Source organism: Geotrypetes seraphini, chromosome 15 (genome assembly GCF_902459505.1).
Source record: "Geotrypetes seraphini chromosome 15, aGeoSer1.1, whole genome shotgun sequence".
NCBI classification, from domain to species: Eukaryota; Metazoa; Chordata; class Amphibia; order Gymnophiona; family Dermophiidae; genus Geotrypetes; species Geotrypetes seraphini.
Genome location: NC_047098.1, coordinates 62,605,846 through 62,625,513, shown reverse-complemented (window position 1 = coordinate 62,625,513; position 19,668 = coordinate 62,605,846). Strand labels below are relative to the sequence as shown.

The following is a 19,668-nucleotide window of genomic DNA, read 5'->3' as shown; positions in this document are numbered from 1 at the left end:
CAGCACATGGCTGAAGGTTTGCCATTAGGCACCCTTGAGCCTGCTCTGACTACCTATCAGGATCGCAGACCCTCCTCGTCATGACATCTACTCTAAAGTTTCCGAGCACTCCCTCCATAGCATTCCCAGGAGTGGGATCTCTAGAAAACCCAGGCATCTTTTCCAGTTCCAATTAACATTTACCTGGTGGTTCAGAAATTCGTGCTCTGGTATCATCTGCTGGCATTGCAGGCAGAGGAGGCTTGAACTGGGACCTTCAGAAAACAAAGACAGTTTTCTACAGACCACATGACGCAACAGCCATGAATACAAATCTGCTTGCCTCAGCCAAGTCGGTCCTGCTTATTAAACATCCATGCCAAATTGTCTCTCCTCAAAGATATCTGCTTGTATCATTTATTTCTCGTGTCGAAATATCATCTGATGGCTCAGTTAGGCTATCCCCCTTTAGCACAGCTGTCCTGCGCTTAACCCTTTATTTGGCATTGTTGCTCAGAAGCAACATGTGTCTTCTCTGGCTCTTAGGGAAGATCTGCATCTCCAAAGGCCTGTTACTTGGCACTGTTGCTCTCATTCAACATCCAGTTACGTAAAGCAGCGGTTTCACCATCTGCCAATTAAAGGGTTAAGATGTCATATTCTTTTCTGTCTTCACAGTTATTGCTAAATGTTGTACCCCATTTTCCTTATGTTTCCTCTTTTAATATCTCTTCATGGGCTACCCATCCAATTTTGCATTCAGTTTAAGGGGATCATTCTATAAGCGGGTGCTTCCTTTTAGGTGCTGCAAGCAGAGACCCTACTTTATAAAGGCATCTGGGCGCTGCTACTACTACTACTTCTCACGTATATAGTACTGAAAGGCGTACGCGGCACTTGTACATTTTCACATTTATAGACAGTCCTTGCTTGGAAGAGCTTACAATCTAACTTAGGCAGACATGACATATATACCATATTTCCCCATATATAGGCCGTCCCCATGTACAGGCCGCAGGAAATGCCGATTTAGGTTTTAAAACTCTTAGATAAGCCGCCCCATGTTACTAGCCACGGTTTATCTAAGCGTTTTAAAACCTAAGACGGCCTATACAATGGGGCGGCCTATACATTCCCCCCCCCCAATAAATACCTTTGCAGGCTGCCTCCTGCCTCGTCGCGGCCACCGGTGCAGGGCAGGAGCATTCTTTTCAGGGAGTCCCGTGAGAACTGTCGCAGCCATTGAGGAAGCTGCACGGGGCCAGCTGGATGCTGAAAAGATTGCTCCTGCCCTGCACTGCTGACCGCGATGAGGCAGCCGCCCCAGGAGGGAGCTACAGGTATAGAGGACTCCGTGGCTGATCTTCCAATGGGGCGGCTTATCTACAATGTATTTAGATAGGCCGCCACATATATGGAAGCCGCACCTACTGCAGGGGATTGTAAAGCCCTGCTAACCCTAGCATTGTACCTACTTTTTCTACGAGCTCCAGGATCAGGGAGTGGCCTGCTCACACAGCTGTCCTTGTGAAGAGCCAGATCCTTGTTCATCACATACTTATTGCAGGTGGCACAGGTCTGTGTCCGGCTCCCACAGCTGTCAATGTGAGACTGCAGCTTGCTGAAGGCCAGGTCCAGCTCACAGAATTCACAGGTCACTGGACGGTTTCTGCATTCCTCCGTCTGTACAAGGAAAGCGCAATACAGGAAAATATTTCAGTCATGTTAGTTTATCAAAATATTTCAAATGCAGCAAAGATTACTCTGGTCAATATTCAGTGCAAGACCCAGATAGTTAATGCTGAGCCATGTCTAGGATATTGAATAACTGGGTGAGTTACTCCTTTTTATCGGAAACTGTCATGTGCGGATGCTGGTGATTTTCGCTCTCTCTAAGTCTCTCTAGACAAGTTAGAAGGAGGCATAGCCCCTGATGAAACCAAGTGTGAAACGGTCGGGCAGCCGTCGGGCATAAAAGATAAGTGCCTTCATTTCTTTAGCACCTTAAGCACAAAAATCAAGTTTACAAAATTAATTTAGAGCACGTGTCACTTTACCAAGACCAATGATGAATTTTACCACCCCAGTAAAGACAGGAAAGACTATATGAGTAGTGTCTTGGGTATTTGAGGTCTGGTTATTCAATCAAACTTGATGTCAATTTGTTCTCTGACTCATACAATTATCAATTGTTTGAACAAATTTTTGTTTTCTTCAATTTAAGTTGATTTTTGTGTGATGGTCAGCCAGGGGTTATTCACTAGGACAGCAGAAAAAGCAGGGAAATATTCTCTTCAAATTCAGGCAAGTTTACCCTAATGCTCACAAGTCTGCCATGCAAGTAATAATAACTTTAATCTTGTATACCGCATTACCATGGAAGTTCTATGCGGTTAACAAATGAAGAGACTGTACATTTACAGCGAAGTTACAATTTCAGTAATGTTACACTTACATTTTGGATGATACATTTTCAGCGATGTTACATTTACATTTTAGAAGATAAATTTACGGCAAAGTTTTTTTTTTTGTTTTTTTTCCGCTAGGTTGACATATACTGAGGAGTTACATTTGCTGTAAGTTACGTGCTGCGGTGTTACAATAGTAGAGTTACATACGGCGGAGAAGAGTCTGGGGGAGAGTCGAGGTCAGAGGGGGAGGCGAGTAAGAGGGTGGATAGATCAGAGGAATTTGTCAAAAAGGTAGGTTTTGATTAACTTCCTGAATGTTTGATGGGGGGGGGGGAATTGGAGATGAGAGTGGAGAGGCATTTGTTCCATTTGCCCGCTTGGAATGCTAGGGATCTATCGAGGAATTTCTTATAGAGGCAACCCTTCAGGGAGGGAAAGGAAAACAGGTAGGTATTTCGAGTACGAGAGGGGCCAGCAATTTCAAGGTGCTCAGATAGGTAGATTGGTGAAGAGCCTGCTAAGGTTTTGAAGCAGAGGCAAGCGAATTTAAAGATGATTCTTGCCTCCGCCGGCAGCCAGTGGAGTTTAGTGTAGTAGGGGCTAACGTGGTCATATTTTTTGAGGCCGAAGATGAGGCGGACTGCAGCATTTTGTACTATTCTTAAACGTTTGATGGTGTTTTTATAGGCTCCCAGGTATATGATATTACAGTAGTCCAGTATGCTTAAGATTAATGATTGGACCAGTAGACGGAAGGAGAGGTGGTCGAAATGGCGTTTGCAAGTAAGACTGGTTATAGCCAGTCTTACTTGCAAGGCAGCTCAGCTCCCAATCATGGTAGCAGCCCCCGAGAACCCAATGCAAATGCATTAGAAGGAGCTTTGCACAGTATGGAGGAGTGGCTCAGCAGTTGGAGCTCCTGTCTCAGCAGCCTCATTGTGTTGGTTGGACCTGGGCAAGTCACAAAATGTTTTAAAAAAGAAAAAACTGCTGTAACGGGCCTGCCCATAAGAATTAGAGAATGACACGGGGAAAAAATGTGGCCCCGTCACCGCGAGCTTGGTCCCTATCAACACCCCCACAAACCATCTGATCCTATCCCATCCACACAACCCTTCGTGCGGTCCAGCAGCCCCCTCCCACCCGCCCGCTCGCTCGCCGCGGTCTGAGCATCTCCCTCCCTCCCCTTGCCTTTTCTGGAAACAGGAAGTTGCGTCAGAGAAGGACTTTCCAGCAGCCGCACGTGACTTCAAGGCTCCAGCTGCTTGTTAAGAGAAAATTAAAAGAAATAAGGGAAGGGAGGGAGGGAGAGGCCCGGACCGCGATTGGGAAGAAGGAGGGATTTTGCGCGTGTTTTCTCAGCTAACTGCGAGGACAAGGCCATTCACCGCTCCACGGGGCGGTGAATGGCCTTGTCCCCGTTCCCTGCGGCGACCATTTTTTTACGTCCCCATTCTCTAATAAGAATAGCCCTACTGGGTCAGACCAATGGTCCATCTTCAGTACCTGGCAAAAATCCAAATAGTAGCAACATTCCACAGCACAGAAGAGTTCTAAAGCAGAGAACTATCTGAGTTCTCTTGGTTCAAAAACAGCCTCTACACTCTACCTTACCTGCGCACAAGAGAAGCGCCTACTGCTTGGCACAGGCGATAGGCACAGGTCCTCCCCCTTTCAGTGCAATACTCAACCAAAAAACAGTGTTCACATCATTTGCACGCTGTCTGGGTGGCTCCCAACCCACTGTTTTCCACTGGGCTGTCGGGGTTCTGTGCATCCAGCCCTGAATTAATTTGCTTTTTGGGGGTTACTTTGGACATTGATCTGTTTACAGCCCACGAGGACTGGAGTTCAAAAGCCCAGCCACATCATAAAATCATTGTCTTACCTCATGGGTTTCCATCAGATACTGCTGGATTCCTTGGTTGCACAACTTACATGTAACCTGTTGCAGAAAAAAAACAAAACCTCAAATGGTTACATTCTTGTGTGCTAAGTTATTTTTTTTTTAGTTTTGTGGAAGGAGGATGCACTTGGGGATATATAAAGGAGATATGTACTACATGGTCAATATTTATTTAATTTTCTACTCCGTTCTCCCAGAGGAGTTCAGAATGGTTTACATCAGGGATCTCAAAGTCCCTCCTTGAGGGCTGCAATCCAGTGGGGTTTTCAGGATTTCCCCAATAAATATGCATGAGATCTATGTGCATGCACTGCTTTCAATGCATATTCATTGGGGAAATCCTGAAAACCCCACTGGATTGCGGCCCTCAAGGAGGGACTTTGAGATCCCTGGTTTACATGAATTTAACCAGGTGCTTAAACATTTTTCCCTGTCTGTCCCAGTGGGCTCACAATCTAATGTACCTGGGGCAATGGAGAGATTAAGTGATTTGCCCAAGGTCACAAGGAGTAGAGTGGGTTTGAACCCACAACCTCAGGGCTCAGCCATGCTAGGATCTTAGCTCAGCTGCCTCCGCCTCCTCCCCCTCCCAGCAATGGCACACCCTGTAGCTGGAGGATTCCCAAGCCCTGCCAGCTAAATGCATCTGAAGGTTGCCAGAACTCCCTTTAGCCTGTCTTTATAGAATCCGGGGGTTGGTGTATATCTGAGCACCTAAACAGGGCCGGGATGCACATACATTACAGTATTCTGTTACTCACATGTGTAAATGGAGCTCCTCCTATGCTCAGCACCTGTATGTACCCCCGTAAGTTAACAAATTACATATAATTGGAAAAATTGGAATAGATTAAATTATAATTTTGGGTGGAACTCCTTATGTCATATTTATAAAATGGAGAGACTTATTGCAATACAACAGGGTTATTTCAGGAAATTTCAAGATATTTGGGAGCCATTAACAAACTATTGTAATGATTAGAAAAATCTTGTTTCCCTTAAATTTACAAGTTCAATTATGGGGTGGGAGGGAGGGTATTTTTATTGTTACATGTTGTATAAGTATCGATTATATGATAGATAAGGGTGGGGAGGGGGGGAGATAAGAGAATATCATATGTATCATTGTTGATTATTAAGTGATATATTTATGGTTATTTGTATGGATATGTTATCACACTTATTATAAGTTTAAAAATGAATAAAGATTTAAAAAAAAAATAAAAAAATACCAATTTAAAGTTATTTGTTCAAATTACCCAGATTTTTTAAAGCATGTCAGCAGTATTCTGAATCACTCTCAATTTTTTAAGAATTTTCTTGTAAGCACCTAAATATATAATGTTACGGTAATCAAGAATGCTTAAAATAGAAGACTGTACCGATAAACGAAAAGGCAGAATGTTGCAGAAAATCTCTCTGCAATAGCACAGTTATAGAAACTGGCTTTAGCACTTTGATTTCAATCCCTGTGTCGACACAGGGCTGCTTTTACCTGCTACCTGTACAACAGCTGACCTGCTGGCGAGGGACCACTCTTACCTGCTTGTGCTGCGTCTCCTGGTGTTCTCCCATCTCAGCTGCAGGGACGGGTTCATCACACTTTGTACACACAACTAAAAACCGCTTACAGTGGGTCTCGTGGAGGCTGAAATTGGAAACAGCCACATCTCTCTTGCTGCAGGACAGGTGGGGGGGGGGGGGAAAGAGGGACAGTACAGGTCTGAGACATAGGGTTACCAGACATCCGGGAAAACCTGGACATGACCTCTTTTTAGAAGACCGTCTGGGTGCCCGTAGGGATTTCCAAAACCCGGAAGTTTGTCCGGGTTTTGGAAGTCCCTGAGCTGGGGGCCGCATCTGGAGGCCTCTGCGCATGCACAGCTATCAACGCGATGATGTCATAAGCACACTGGGATAACATGATCGACTTTTCTGTTTTCAGTATTATGAGCTACCCGCTAATTTTCCCGTTAGTGTATGAGCCCCTACGGCCACCCGCTATGTAGATGATAAGGGCTCACGTGTAGGGTTACTAGGTGTCCGAATTTCCCCGAACATGTCCTCCTTTTGAGGACATGTCCAGGGGTCCGGACGGCTTTTCAAAACCCGGCGCTGTGTCTGGGTTTTGAAAAGCTTCTAAGAAATCGCTGTCAGGCACATGTGCGGATGACCTCCTGCCCAACGAGAGCAGGCAGTGGGGAGCAGGGTTGGGGCGATTTGGGGGTGTAACATGGCGGGGATGGGTGGAACTAGACGGACCTGGGAGCAGGTCTAGGGGTCTGGATTTTCCGAACAGAAAATCTGGTAACCCTACTCACGTGGCAAGCACGTGGCAATGTAGTTGTGCCAACCAATTAGCACAAAACACACCATTTTCTGCTTCCAGACTGCCGCCAGCACTAAAAAATAATTTTAGTTTTTAGCATGGGGATAGGGCGCGCACAGCCATACTGCAGGACGCCTCCGCACCGACACCCCACCCCAAGTCATTTTTTTGCTGTGGTAAGCCACAGCTTGGTAAAAGGGTCCCTACATTTTCTATCTGGGGTAATGAAATGTTAACTGAGTTACCAAGGATCACAAGGAGCTGTGCGCATGTGCATGACATCATCACATGGGCTTCCCTCATGTGCAGAGGCCCTCCAGATCTCTGGGAGAGAGGCTGGGGGTGGAGTTGGAGGCGGGGCTTGGGGCGGTGCCAGGTGTTCTCATTTTTAAAGAAGAAATCTGGCAACCCTACCGAGACATGACATTTACAATCTGTCTTGAATGGGAGGGGAAAACTCCATCCATATCTAGTGTTTTTAGGTATGCTTCAAAGCTCAGACATTTTATATACAGTATTATGCTGTATTATTTATTGACTAACTTGCTGTTTACAGATAATCAAGCTCATCAGGTGGGGAACAACTGTGTAGCATAACAATGATAAGTCAGAGACAATAAGGGGCTCATTTTCAAAAGAAAAAACATCCATAAAATGGCATAAAGAGGCAAGTGGACGTTTTTCTTGCCAAACTTCCAAATTGCTATTTCTGAAACTTCTATTCCAGTGGTTCTTAAACCTGTCCTGGGGGACCCCCAGCCTGTTGGGTTTTCAAGATATCCCGAATGAATATGAATGAGGCAGATTTGCATATAATAAAGGTGACAGGCATGCAAGAAATGAGGGAAGGCTTCCTGGTCAGCCACCGGCAACGTGTACGAGCCGCTGCCCGCAGCTTTGTGTAGAGAAACAAGTGAAGCTGGAAGGAAGGAGGGAGAGGGACGCGTTGGGACATGGAAAAGAGGGAGGGAGCACAAACTTCGGACAAAGGACAGAAGGAGGGAGTGGGCATGAACCTGGGACATAGGATGGAAGTGAGGGAAAGAGATGCTGAGGTGGGGGAGAGATTAGAAAGGGAGAATTGTTGGGCATGGGTGTCTGAGTGAGAGGGAAAGAGAAATGGAGCACGGGGGAAATGAAGAAAGAGAAGAATTGTTGGGCATAGGGAGGGAAAGAGAAGCGAAGAAACCAATTTCACCAGACTCTTTCCTCTCTAGAACCACCAATCCACCAACCCAAAAGGAGCTTGCCAAGGCAGTGAATGCAATCCCTCCCTGCCCCAGGGTTTTCTCTATCTCCTGCCCACCTGAAAAAGGGGTGTTTTCTGTTTTTGTAAGAAGCTTTAATTGTACAAGATTTTACCAGCTAATCAATAAAATGAACACCTTAGGAACTACTTAAGCACAATTAGCAAGAACTTCCCTCCTGCTTGATACTGCCCTATGAAGCCACAGCTTGTTGGGGCCAGACTACTTAAGCACAAACCAAATGACATGCAAAATAAAATCAAACCTCACCCGATATTTCGCATGCACTATCTAATCTCCAAAACAGACTGTTTCAGAACAGATTTCTTACCAGTTGTTGCAAAACCTAACCTCTTCCATGCTGCCTGTGTGTGTGCGATCTGTCTGTCTGACTCTCTCTCTCTTCCCAGCTCTTCTTGTTTTTTTAGTTTCGGTTTCACTTTCTCCTGTGAGAAAGAAACGAAACTGTAAACGCAAAGTAGCAAATTTCAGGGCAGCCACGGCAGTTTATGAGCAAAGCCAGGCTCTACCATTTAAGTCCACGCCTTGAGTTAAAACCTAAAAGAACCATAACATCAGGCTGAAGAAGGGGAGCAGAGTTCTCCATTAATAATTTGCAAAAAATAAAAAAGGCTTGAGATAGGGGTCTGAAATGTTGAGAGGCTCCGGGAAGAAACAATATTAGAACGATTTAAGTTCACTAAAAAGCTTCCTCTTCCTATAGGCCAGGGGTGTCAAAGTTTCTCCTCAGTGACGCAATCCAGTCGGGTTCAGGATTTCCCCAATAAATATGCATGAGATGGTAGCATACAATGAAAGCAGTGCATGCAAATAGATCTCATGCATATTCATTGGGGAAATCCTGAAAACCCGACTGGATTGCGGCCCTCGAGGAGGGACTTTGACACCCCTGTCATAGATGCTTTCGGGAATTAGCTTAGGATAAAACCTCTGATCTCTCTTGGCCCGCCGTTAATGCTGTATTTTTTTTGAAGAATAGGTACTTCAAGCCAACAGGGTCTCCCTCCCTTCATGGTTTTTTTCCTTAATTGTTCTTTCCTTTTTGAAATTGTAGTTTTACCCTTTTCCCCTCCCTTTCAAGTATGACATCTATAGTTAATCCATTGTATGTCTCTATGGGATTAATTTTAATATACATCGCTTTTAATTTATTATAAAAGTGTTTTTTAAATCAAATTTTGATAAAACTTGATTTTTCACTTTGGGTCTATGATCCGTGGGATCCTGGCAAATCCGGATTTCAATGATGTTACATAAGAATCTGGGTAATTTTGACTTTACAAGTTTCAAGTTTCTTTATTTTTTATATACTGTCTATCAAAACAAATGTCTAGACGGTGTACAATATAAAAAGATTGTAAGGGACAATTAAAATAGGTAAATAAAAGCAATATTTTATCAAATATTAAAAATACTAGACGAATTTGGATTAACGTACATGAGACGGAAGGAAAGTAAAGGAGGGTAAATGGGGATTGGCAAAAACATTAGGAGGGGAATCATTTTAAAAGAAGTATTAGATGTTTCAAAGCTTCACAAGAGTCAAGGGATTAAGAGGCGGAAGCTGATACTAAAGAGTAAAGGCATCTTTAAAGAGGAAAGTTTTAAGTTTGGCTTTAAATTTTTCAAGCGAGTTCTCTAATCGAAGGTCTAATGGGAGGGCATTCCACAGAGAGGGGCCAGTAACTGAAAAGATGGTGGACATGACAATGAAGCCGACGGTACAGTGCGCAGCGGCCGCTAAGAGAGCGAATAGAATGCTAGGTATAACCAAGAAGGGTATTACAACCAGAACGAAAGAAGTTATCCTGCCATTGTATCGGGCGATGGTGCGTCCGCATCTGGAGTACTGCGTCCAATATTGGTCGCCATACCTTAAGAAGGATATGGCGTTACTCAAGAGGGTTCAGAGGAGAGCGACACGTCTGATAAAAGGGATGGAAAACCTTTCATACGCTGAGAGATTAGAAAAACTGGGACTCTTTTCCAAGGAGAAGAGGAGACTTAGAGGGGATATGATAGAGACTTACAAGATCATGAAGGGCATAGAGAGAGTAGAGAGGGACAGATTCTTCAAACTTTCGAAAAATAAAAAAAACAAGAGGGCACTCGGAAAAGCTGATAGGGGACAGATTCAAAACGAATACTAGGAAGTTCTTTCTTACCCAACGTGTGGTGGACACCTGGAATGCGCTTCCAGAGGACGTAATAGGGCAGAGTACAGTACTGGGGTTTAAGAAAGGATTAGACAATTTCCTACTGGAAAAGGGGATAGAGGGATATAGATAGAGGATTACTGCACAGGTCCTGGACCTGTTGGGCTGCCACGGGAGCGGGCTGCTGGGCGCGATGGACCTCAGGTCTGACCCAGCGGAGGCATTGCTTATGTTCTTATGATGGATTTGCGAGTAGTATCATAAAATAGTTCCCGTATTGATGATATGGAGAGTAAATTTTGATTATTTGATCCCGTTTGAACTGATCCAGCTTCAATCAAACATATAATAGAGTTAGGGCACTGGAGGTGGTGCAATGGGAGCTTTTTAAACTGTACTGTGTACTGTATCAGTTCTCAGACTTGCTGTGGGAAAACGAGGAAGACAAGACATGAGAATTGTCATGGGAAATGTTCAAAGCTGTGAGTAGGACCAAGGACATCTAGACATACTGTACCCCCTGTCCATGATAAGCAGAAATGTGTTTCCTGTGCTTCCCCAGTGGATCTCTCTCTACTTTCTGCTTCTTGCATTCCCATCAGAAACTCACCCATCCATCAACTCCATCTTCTTTGACTTAATTCAGGCAACCCTCTCCTTCCTTCCCTCTCAATACTCCCTCCCCCTAACACGTTTCAAGTTTGTTATGTCTTAATATACCGCTAAGGAGAAAACCTATCAAAGTTTATTAAAAAATTAAAAGAAACTGTTAAGAACTGAAGTAGGCTGCTGTCTAGGCCTACCTCGAAATGGAGACTCCACACACTATATACTGGTTTCAATAGGTATACATTTATTAACAAATCATTAACAGCTTACAAGAATAAATCATTCAGCATATAATGGAACAGATGTGATCCTCAGGCCTGAGGGTCCTCTGATGTCTGTTCTGATTACTTCTGCTTATAGGCCTGGTTTTATACATTTCTTGGTGGTTAATACCACGTTAGCCTAAATCACATGATACATCTTTATTGGTTATTTTTCTTATACGTCAATACATAAGTAGATTCATTTATTGGCTTATCTATTTGTGTCATCTTATACGTCTGTTCAGTTTGCCGTAAGGCCTAACCCTTTCCTGCAAATGCCCTTTTCCCTTTACCATATATGCAATTCCGAGTCTAAAATTCCTTCTCTGCTGTGGTAACACATGATATATCTTGCTAAATAATGTTCCTGAGTACTCTGTTTTTCTGACCATGAGCTGTGTTCCTCTTTGCATAATATCCGGCCAGGTGCCATGCATCGGAATTTAAGTCTTGTTTCTTACAAGTTTTTGCTTACCATAGCTAACTCAGAAACAGAATATTTCTCAATCACTATAGGCCAGCTGGCAAGTGGGTTATGAAATATCTTTTACAGTTCATATACTGATTTATTAGAGCACGAGGGAGGGGAGGGGGTTTTTCTCTTGTGAGGTTTGGTTACTTCACCTTTATCCAAAGGACTTATCTTGCTTCACCTGTATCTCACCAGGACTTCTTCTTCGTCTCATCCTCTTTTCCCTCTCATCCCCTCTTCAAAGCCCCTTCAGGTGGCTTTGACATCCGGATATTCGGGCAGAAGGTAGATTGTGTCAGTGATCATACAGCACAGGCATAGGGCCACGTACTTGAAATTGTATATGGTAAAAATGAAAAGGACAAGTGCCCACCCATACTATACTAACCCGGAACAGAGCAGCATAACATGTCACAATAAAATTGTTAATACAATGTGATAATATGCAATCAATAATTAGGATAATATGCAATGTAAAAGTCAGGTAGGCACCTGGGGTATGACTGCAGAGCTTATACTAATGTGTTAGAAACATTAGAATAAAGTACTGACGTGGTGGTGGCTCTTGGGAGGGGAAATCAGCTATTGGTGTTTCATAGGGAGGTGCATCAAAATTTTCTGAAAACATGTATAGTGATATTGTATTTTGATGCTTCTATGAATCCACTGTCTTACATTTTGATGTTTCTCTGCATCCGCATCGTTGGTGCCATGTGAAATCAGTCCCCTATATATATCTCTGTGGTAAATAATCTCTAAATCTGACCTATTACTGTTATCTATATATATCCATTTTCTGTCAGCATGCATCTTTGTGAAACCTTCATTATCATAAGTGTTGGGGAACTGATGCCTGACTTCTTTTATCTCGTTCTTCCTAAATTTTCCTCCTAGTACCGCCTGGTGCATACTTGGTGTTCAGGCATTCTTTATGCCAGTAATCTCTACTGAACGCCTATGAAATATATGTCTTCAAATCTATCTTTCTCAGCCTCTCTTCTCCATGAGAGTCCTGGTATCTTTTCCCCGGGTCATTGCACATGACCTACAGGGGTTCAGGGACACACATCGTTGTTCGTCTGTGATCACAACCAGACACTGACTCATACACTAACTTTCTGTGTCAGCGTCTCACTGGTGATCTGCTCCACATCCTAATTTCTTATCTTTTCCTGTAGTCTAATAAGCCTCTAAAGGGAATCCAGAGGGGAAGCGCCCCATGGCTATAAACCCCTCTTACACATACATTATTAGTCTGACCTACAAACAAGCTCCTCCGTTCCTGTTACCATCACAATCTCTCCCTGTAGATTTGTATATTATTGACCACCCAGAGGGGTGGGCTGCCCAGAGAGGTGGACTGTGGGGGCTTGCCAAACTAACCACACCATTTGCTATCTCTTAGGTTATTTCACAACTGTTGAGCTCCATTTCAACAGCTGTGAAGAGGGGGGGTGAATAAAGGTGAAATTATTTTTGTTTTTTGATCATAGATGGATTTCGCATACACTATAAACAGATTACTGGAGATCAGAGAAAGATAATGCACGAAGAAAACAGAAACTGTATTTGCACAAGAAATACATATATGTCCAATTAATAGACAAGGTGACAATGCAAGGAAAAAAAAAAAATAAAAACAAAAACAGGTCCAGGATTTTAATATTGCCACCTACGTTTCTTTCTTTTTACTAATGCCTATTTTGTTTCCTAGAGTCAGGGAAAACTGCAGTGTTCCTGTCTCGGGAAACCACATCTTGAACAGGCATGCCCATTATGTCTGATTTCTCCCGCTACTCTTGCTGACATTAGGAATCCCCCTGTTTTATTCTTCTCTGGCTGCCAGTGCTAGCCATGATTATTTGTCTTGTGCCTCTAGCCCTAGTTTTTCTTTCTCTTGCCTGTTCCCTCGTGATTCCATCTGCCGTTGGTTTTTCACCGATCTTCTGTTAAGCCGTTGCTTAGACAATCCTGTTCCTCCTTCTGCCCCCATATTTCCTACCATTGTTGAGCCGAAAGTATACACCTCTTCTCTGCATTGTGCTTTGTGTTACCTAGCCCCTTATGATGTCACCATACTGCTTGCTTATGACGTTGCTTTCCCTGACATACCATCTTGCCTTGCCAAGCTTTCTTTATTTACGCTTGATATGTTGTCTTCCTGGATTTTATTAGTGTAAGTAGTATTATCATGTGTGGTCACTATTTTGTATGGGTTTTGGCTTATTAGTTCTGTTTTTATGGGTTCATTTTTTTTGCTACTGACAAGAGAGGGTCTTCTAGCCTTAGTACAGCTCTGAGTCTGCGTTTTACTGTAATATTTTCAGCTTGTCATGCTGTCTGATGGCTTCCTTTGTTCTTCCGTTTATGCTGTTTGCTTTACATTTTAGCTGTCGCTTATGTACTGGCCTGTGTAATATATGGCACTTTATGGGAAAGCGAAAGCATTGCTCTCGTGGTTCTTGTTTCCTGTTCTTTTGTGGTCACGAACCAGAGAAAAAAAAAAAAAAAAAAAACGGGGAGTGAGGGGGATGAGATTGAATGAGACTGAAAGAGGAAGTATATATTTTAACTGTGTTTCAATGTTACCATAAGCTTTCATTAAAACAATTATTTATTTCATATAAGTTTGCTGGATTATAAAGGATTGTTTTTGAGAAAGAGAAGAACAAAATTACAGAAAAGATTTGAGATCACTATTGTTTTTATATATAAAGACAAACAGTATTGGAAAGAAGGGATAAGAGACAAATACTGGAAGTTAATAGAAAGTGTTATGTTAGATTGGCAATGAAGTGAATATATAAGCAGATTATTGAAGTTCATAGAAAGATAGTGTACGTAGATAGGAAGGATACATGATAAGTGATTATGTCTAACCAAATAACTGACAGGCATTAAGTATGATAACTGGCAATGTAAAAATAAACGTACCCTTTGTCTTTCTAGGTCTTGGATTTTTATTATGGGCATTTCCCATCAATTCACTTTTTCCCATTACTAACGATCATTTGGTTTCTACAGTTAGGGAAAACTACAGTGCATTTGAAGAGAACACCGAATGATTTCTATGAGTACTCTAAAAAAAAAAAAATGAAATAAATAAAAAATTTATACAAGAGGGGCGCTACCTTAATACTTGCTAGCAATTAATGTCGGTCCGTTTTCCAGTACATGAGTTATTATTTGTTGTATTATGACATATGTCAACTTCAGTGTCTTTGGAAATACGAGTGGATTTCCATTTATGAGCGCTCTCTATAATTATCAATATAAAGAAAGAAGATTTATTTATTTATTTATTATTCATGTCTCTACAATAATTGGAACATATTGCATAGGGTTCTTATGATCCACTCCTATCCCAAATGGTAATATTAATTAATGTTGTGCTAACATACCGAAGTGAGAATAACTTCTGCTTTTTATTTCTTAAGCCCCAAGCCAAGTTTTTGAGTGTTCCAACAAAGAAACATATTCTATAATGTTAACCCATTAAAAGTTGTTCACTTCTTGTTAGAAAAATTATTTGTCTAGCTTTAAGCAATGTGTATTGTTCTGTTTGGTTTTTTCCCTTAATGAAATATATTATGAGCTAAACAACTATGACTTTGCTAGATTTCTATTTATGAGTACTCAATATAATTAGCAATATAAAAGAAAAAATTGTTCCTTTACTTATCATAACAGTTTTGAAAAACTTCTAGCAGTCTTTCTCTCTCTGCCTTTTCTTGGAACTTGTAAAAGAAATGTTACTTCCTTTTTTCTTATATATTCTCTGATACACGCAGGAATACTTTCTGGTTTAATACAATACAATCTGCCCCCTCCCCCCCCCTGGCGATGGGTTTTGGAAGGCCCCTGAGTTCAGGGCCGCATCTGGAGGGCCTCTGAGTATGTGCAGACGTCGACATGATGACATCACGCACATGCATATGATGTCATCAGCGGGCAGCCAAGTTTAATGTGCTGTGTGAAAAAAGCTTGATTTTATGTGGTTTAGTTATTCTACTGTATATTTTTAACTAGGTTTATGCTACTTTGGGTTTTGCATCCAGACTTGCTAAGGACAATTTTTGAAGCCTGAAGACGGAGCAAATTTCATTGCTCATTTACCTTTGAAAATGAGATATACTGTACTGTCTGTGGATACCAAAATACCCATGAATTTTGCATGACCACAGACTAATGAAAATTGTTTCCATTATGGTCACAGGACTAAACGCTTTTAAGTCGCACACATTTTGTAATCTACAGTAAAATCTGGGCACCCAAATTCCGTTCCAGAATTTGCACTCGGTACCTTACATTTTAGAGTCTTTATCTTACTGTCCCCATCAGGCTTATCACCTTCATTCATTTTGAAATGATAACTCATGTATCTGTTAATATTAAACAAAGCTCCATTAGATAAAGATTCTAGGATTCTACTGTTTAGGCCCAAAGCCCAAAGACCCTATTATGGACATGGAATAGTATTTCTCAAATGAACCTATTATTCCTTCCTGCCACTTGCTGATTTTGTGCCACAAATTTCATGGAAATTCACTTGAGAATTAGAAATGGATGCCTTTCCGAGAGCTGTGAAGCTTACAGCTTCAATCCTGAGCTTGTGGTCTGCGCGGATGCTGGGGGGTCATTGTTCTGAATGAGAAACCAGGACCGGAGGGGGGCAGCTGATAATCAAAGAAGGTCTTTCTTGTAAAGTGGTGCTCTGGGCCCTGGAGGTACAGCAAAGGTCTTCACAATGCGTTTCTTGGAACTCGGTCAGGAGCGAAACGTTCAGGATCCAGATGACTACTTGGGCAGCATAGCAAAAGAGGTTTGGCAGAGAACCCAGCGAGAGGTGGAGGGAAGCAGGAGGAAAGTGGAAAGTCCACAACTAACTTCTTACCATCATAGCAGCTTGATTCACTTCCTATCTGGCAAAGAAAAAAAAAAAATCTGAATGCTTATCAAGCAAATCTCTCCTGCGGTAAGTTTTAATACTGGTTTTCTCCGACTCTTAACTTAAAAACACATTTATAAGACAACTCGTCTAGAATTACACATCTATGTTGGTTTGAAAGAATGCTTTTATTTATAACATTGGAGGGGGGGTCAGTGTTACGTGGTTTATCCAGTCTGAAAATTGCTCTTTTTCATTCTGCTCAAATCTTAGCATGCGTTTAACTTTTAACCATAAAGAGGGGAGGTTTCTGGAGCAAGTTTAGATAGAGGTATTTTCTAGTCTTTGCACATAATTTTGTAGCAAAATTCCACCTGCAGAAAAGAGCAGAGGCAAGTGACTGAGCGCCCAGGAGCAGAATGCGAACGTACATGCCATCATTGTCCCAGTGCGGACAGTCTGAGAATCTTCCTTTTTACATTTTATGAAAGAAAGACAAAAGCTTGATTTTATGTGGTTTAGTTATTCCACTGTATATTTTTAACTAGGTTTATGCTACTTTGGGTTTTGCATCCAGACTTGCTAAGGACAATTTTTGAAGCCTCAAGACAGAGCAAATTTGAAAGGGAAATTCATTGCTGATTTACCTTTGAAAATGAGATATACTGTACTGTCTGTGGATACCAAAATACCCATGAATTTTGCATGACCACAGACTAATGAAAATTGTTTCCATTATGGTCACAGGACTAAACGCATTTAAGTCGCTCACATTTTACAAGTAACCTCCATGTAATTTCCAATACAAGGGAAATTCTATAAATGGGTGTTCAGGTTTATTCATGTTTGCAGGTAAGTGTACACAATTTGAGTGTTTATATTTATCTGAAACTCAAATTGGTTCACACGGATCACAAGAAAAGATGAAAACAAATGAGCAAAGTCCCAAGGGTACACTTTAGATTTAATAATCAAAAAGCCATTATAGTTAAGCTTGGAGAAAAAAGATGGCTGAGGGGGAGATATGATAGAGGTCTATAAAATATTGAATGGAGGGGAATCGGTAGACGTGAATTGCTTGTTTACTCTTTTCAAGAATATTAGGACAAGGGGGCAAGGCAATGAAGCTACCAAGAGGTAAATTTAAAACAAACCAAAGAAAATATTTCTTCACTCAACTTATAATTAAACACTGTGCAACCAGACCAGTTTCATAGTGAGGGTTCCTACCTCCTCCTCTCCGCCCCACTGTTCCTTCTGCACCGCCCCCTGCGCCTTCCATGCCATGTCCTCCGCTCCTTCCGTGCCCCCACACCACACTCGCACCCCCCCCTTCCCACCCCCATACCTCATGAAATCTTCACCAGCATGAGCAGCTTCGCTGGCCTGCTGCTCGGGCTGGCTCTTCCTCTGACATCACTTCCTGGCCTTGCAACCCGGAAGTGATGTCACAGGGAGCCAGGCCAGCGTGAGCAGCAGGCTAGAGGAGGTGCTCATGCTGGCAAAGATTTTAAAGAGGTGCAGGGGATGCGGCGAAGGGAGGGCACCAGTATGGCATGGGAGGGCAGAGAAGTATCGGTTCCCCCACTAAGATGGCAACCAGGGCAGTCTGCCCCCTCCCTATGATCGAGCCAAGATTACGTACTGGAAATACCCTCCTTCAGAGACATCAAATGCACATTCAAGGGTCTGTTGGTAAATACTTTACATCCCCCACCTGCCTCCTCCGTTCTGTCTTCCTGTCAGAAACTGGCTTGTAGCCCGTCCTGAGCTACTGGGAGGACGGGATAGAAATCAAATTAAATCAATAAAATAAATAAATAAAAGCATTAGGACAAGAATGTTCTCGTTGATGGCCCCAATTCTGAAGGAACTAAGACTAGAAAAGGACACCAGCATATTCAAGAAGGGTATAAAGACCATCCTTTTCATAAACCACTTTAACTAATAAAGACACTTTCAGGGGAGGTGTAGCAACAAGGAGGCAATAGTAGCCTGCTAATATACAGTATTTAAAATGAATGTAATATATATTAAATATGTAGGGTAAAGTTAGTGGTAAATACTGTATACTCAGTAAAGGATATGTAAGTGCACCATACTATGATGCCCCAAAGCACCAAAACCCATCAATGAATACAATCTGTAGCACCTTCACAGAAACACTCTAACTCTACATAGCAACACCATTACTAAAGCTCATACATCATAGTTCATGTATTGTATTGTAACACCATTACTAAAGCTCATACATCATAGCTCATGTATTGTATTGTAACACCATTACTAAAGCTCATACATCATAGCTCATGTATTGTATTGTAACACCATTACTAAAGCTCATACATCATAGCTCATGTATTGTATTGTAACACCATTACTAAAGCTCATATACAGTAGCTCATGTACTGGAAAACTGGAGAATTTGCATTTGTATGTTGGTTCCTCTCCTCCGAATTTTATCTAAACTTTGAATTCTCCACTATGTAGGTTGGAGGTCATGTCCCAGGGCTTTCTAAGATCTTTGCAATTATGGATCTTTAATCTAGCCACTAGGTGTCACCATTGCACAATGGCTATGACACAGTTCCCTCTCCAGGCTGTGGTTGCTTCCTCCGTAGCATGCACAGCTCCAACCAGACCACGGAGTGGAAGACCAACAGAGCTGGGAATCAGATCCAGATCCCACAAAGGAGAAAAAAAAAAAGGTCCACAACCAACGGCAAAGAACAAAAACAGTAGACCCTAAAGGGGCAATAAAGTGCCAATAACAACTGAATAAAAATAACAGATGTTTATTAAAGCAATTCTGTAAAATCCACCATGGCCAACATTAGTAAAAAAACAAAAACAACAACAATATCTTTGCAGCAGGGATATGTGAAATACTCTGTATATAAATAAAATAAAAATGAATACTGGTACAAGGTCCTTTATCCAAAATCCTTGGGACCTGACATATTTCTTTTTTTTAAAGAATTTTTCAGGTTTTGGAATGATAATGTTAAATCAGTCCTCCAAGTGGGATCTGCAGTACATAATGATACGGGGACAAATTTTTCTGCGTCTCCGCAGGAACTCAATTTCCCCGTCCTGTCCCTGTGAGTTTTGTCATTGTCCCTGTCCCTGTCCCATTCCTGTAAGCTCTGCCTTAACCACACAAGCCTCAAACATTTATGATTTTAAAGCGTTTGAGGCTTGTGCAGATGAGGAACTTAGGCATTGGTGGAATGAGGAATTATGACATCACATTCTGAGCTCTAGAATGCTGCTACTTATAATGTTAAAGTGTTTGAGGCTTGTGCAGATGACGGAGCTTAGGCATTGTTGGAATGAGGCATTATGACATCACAAAATGAGGGGCCACTGAAAAGTTCTCAGCCCAAC

General features: G+C 42.1%; 1 protein-coding gene across 2 annotated transcripts in view; it reads right to left on the bottom strand.

The window, feature by feature from the left end:
• XAF1 (XIAP associated factor 1) overlaps positions 1–19,668 on the bottom strand; it is a 29,949-nt gene that overhangs the window by 4,777 nt on the left and 5,504 nt on the right. Inside the window, exons 2-6 of one of the 2 annotated variants that reach the window (XM_033922872.1) lie at positions 8,204–8,318; positions 5,839–5,974; positions 4,279–4,335; positions 1,455–1,662; positions 184–254 (exon numbers count right to left, since the gene is read on the bottom strand). In XM_033922872.1, the coding sequence (XP_033778763.1) occupies positions 184–254; positions 1,455–1,662; positions 4,279–4,335; positions 5,839–5,974; positions 8,204–8,318 (587 nt within the window). The remainder of the gene's footprint in view (positions 1–183; positions 255–1,454; positions 1,663–4,278; positions 4,336–5,838; positions 5,975–8,203; positions 8,319–19,668) is intronic. The other variant, XM_033922873.1, reaches the window with a different exon arrangement.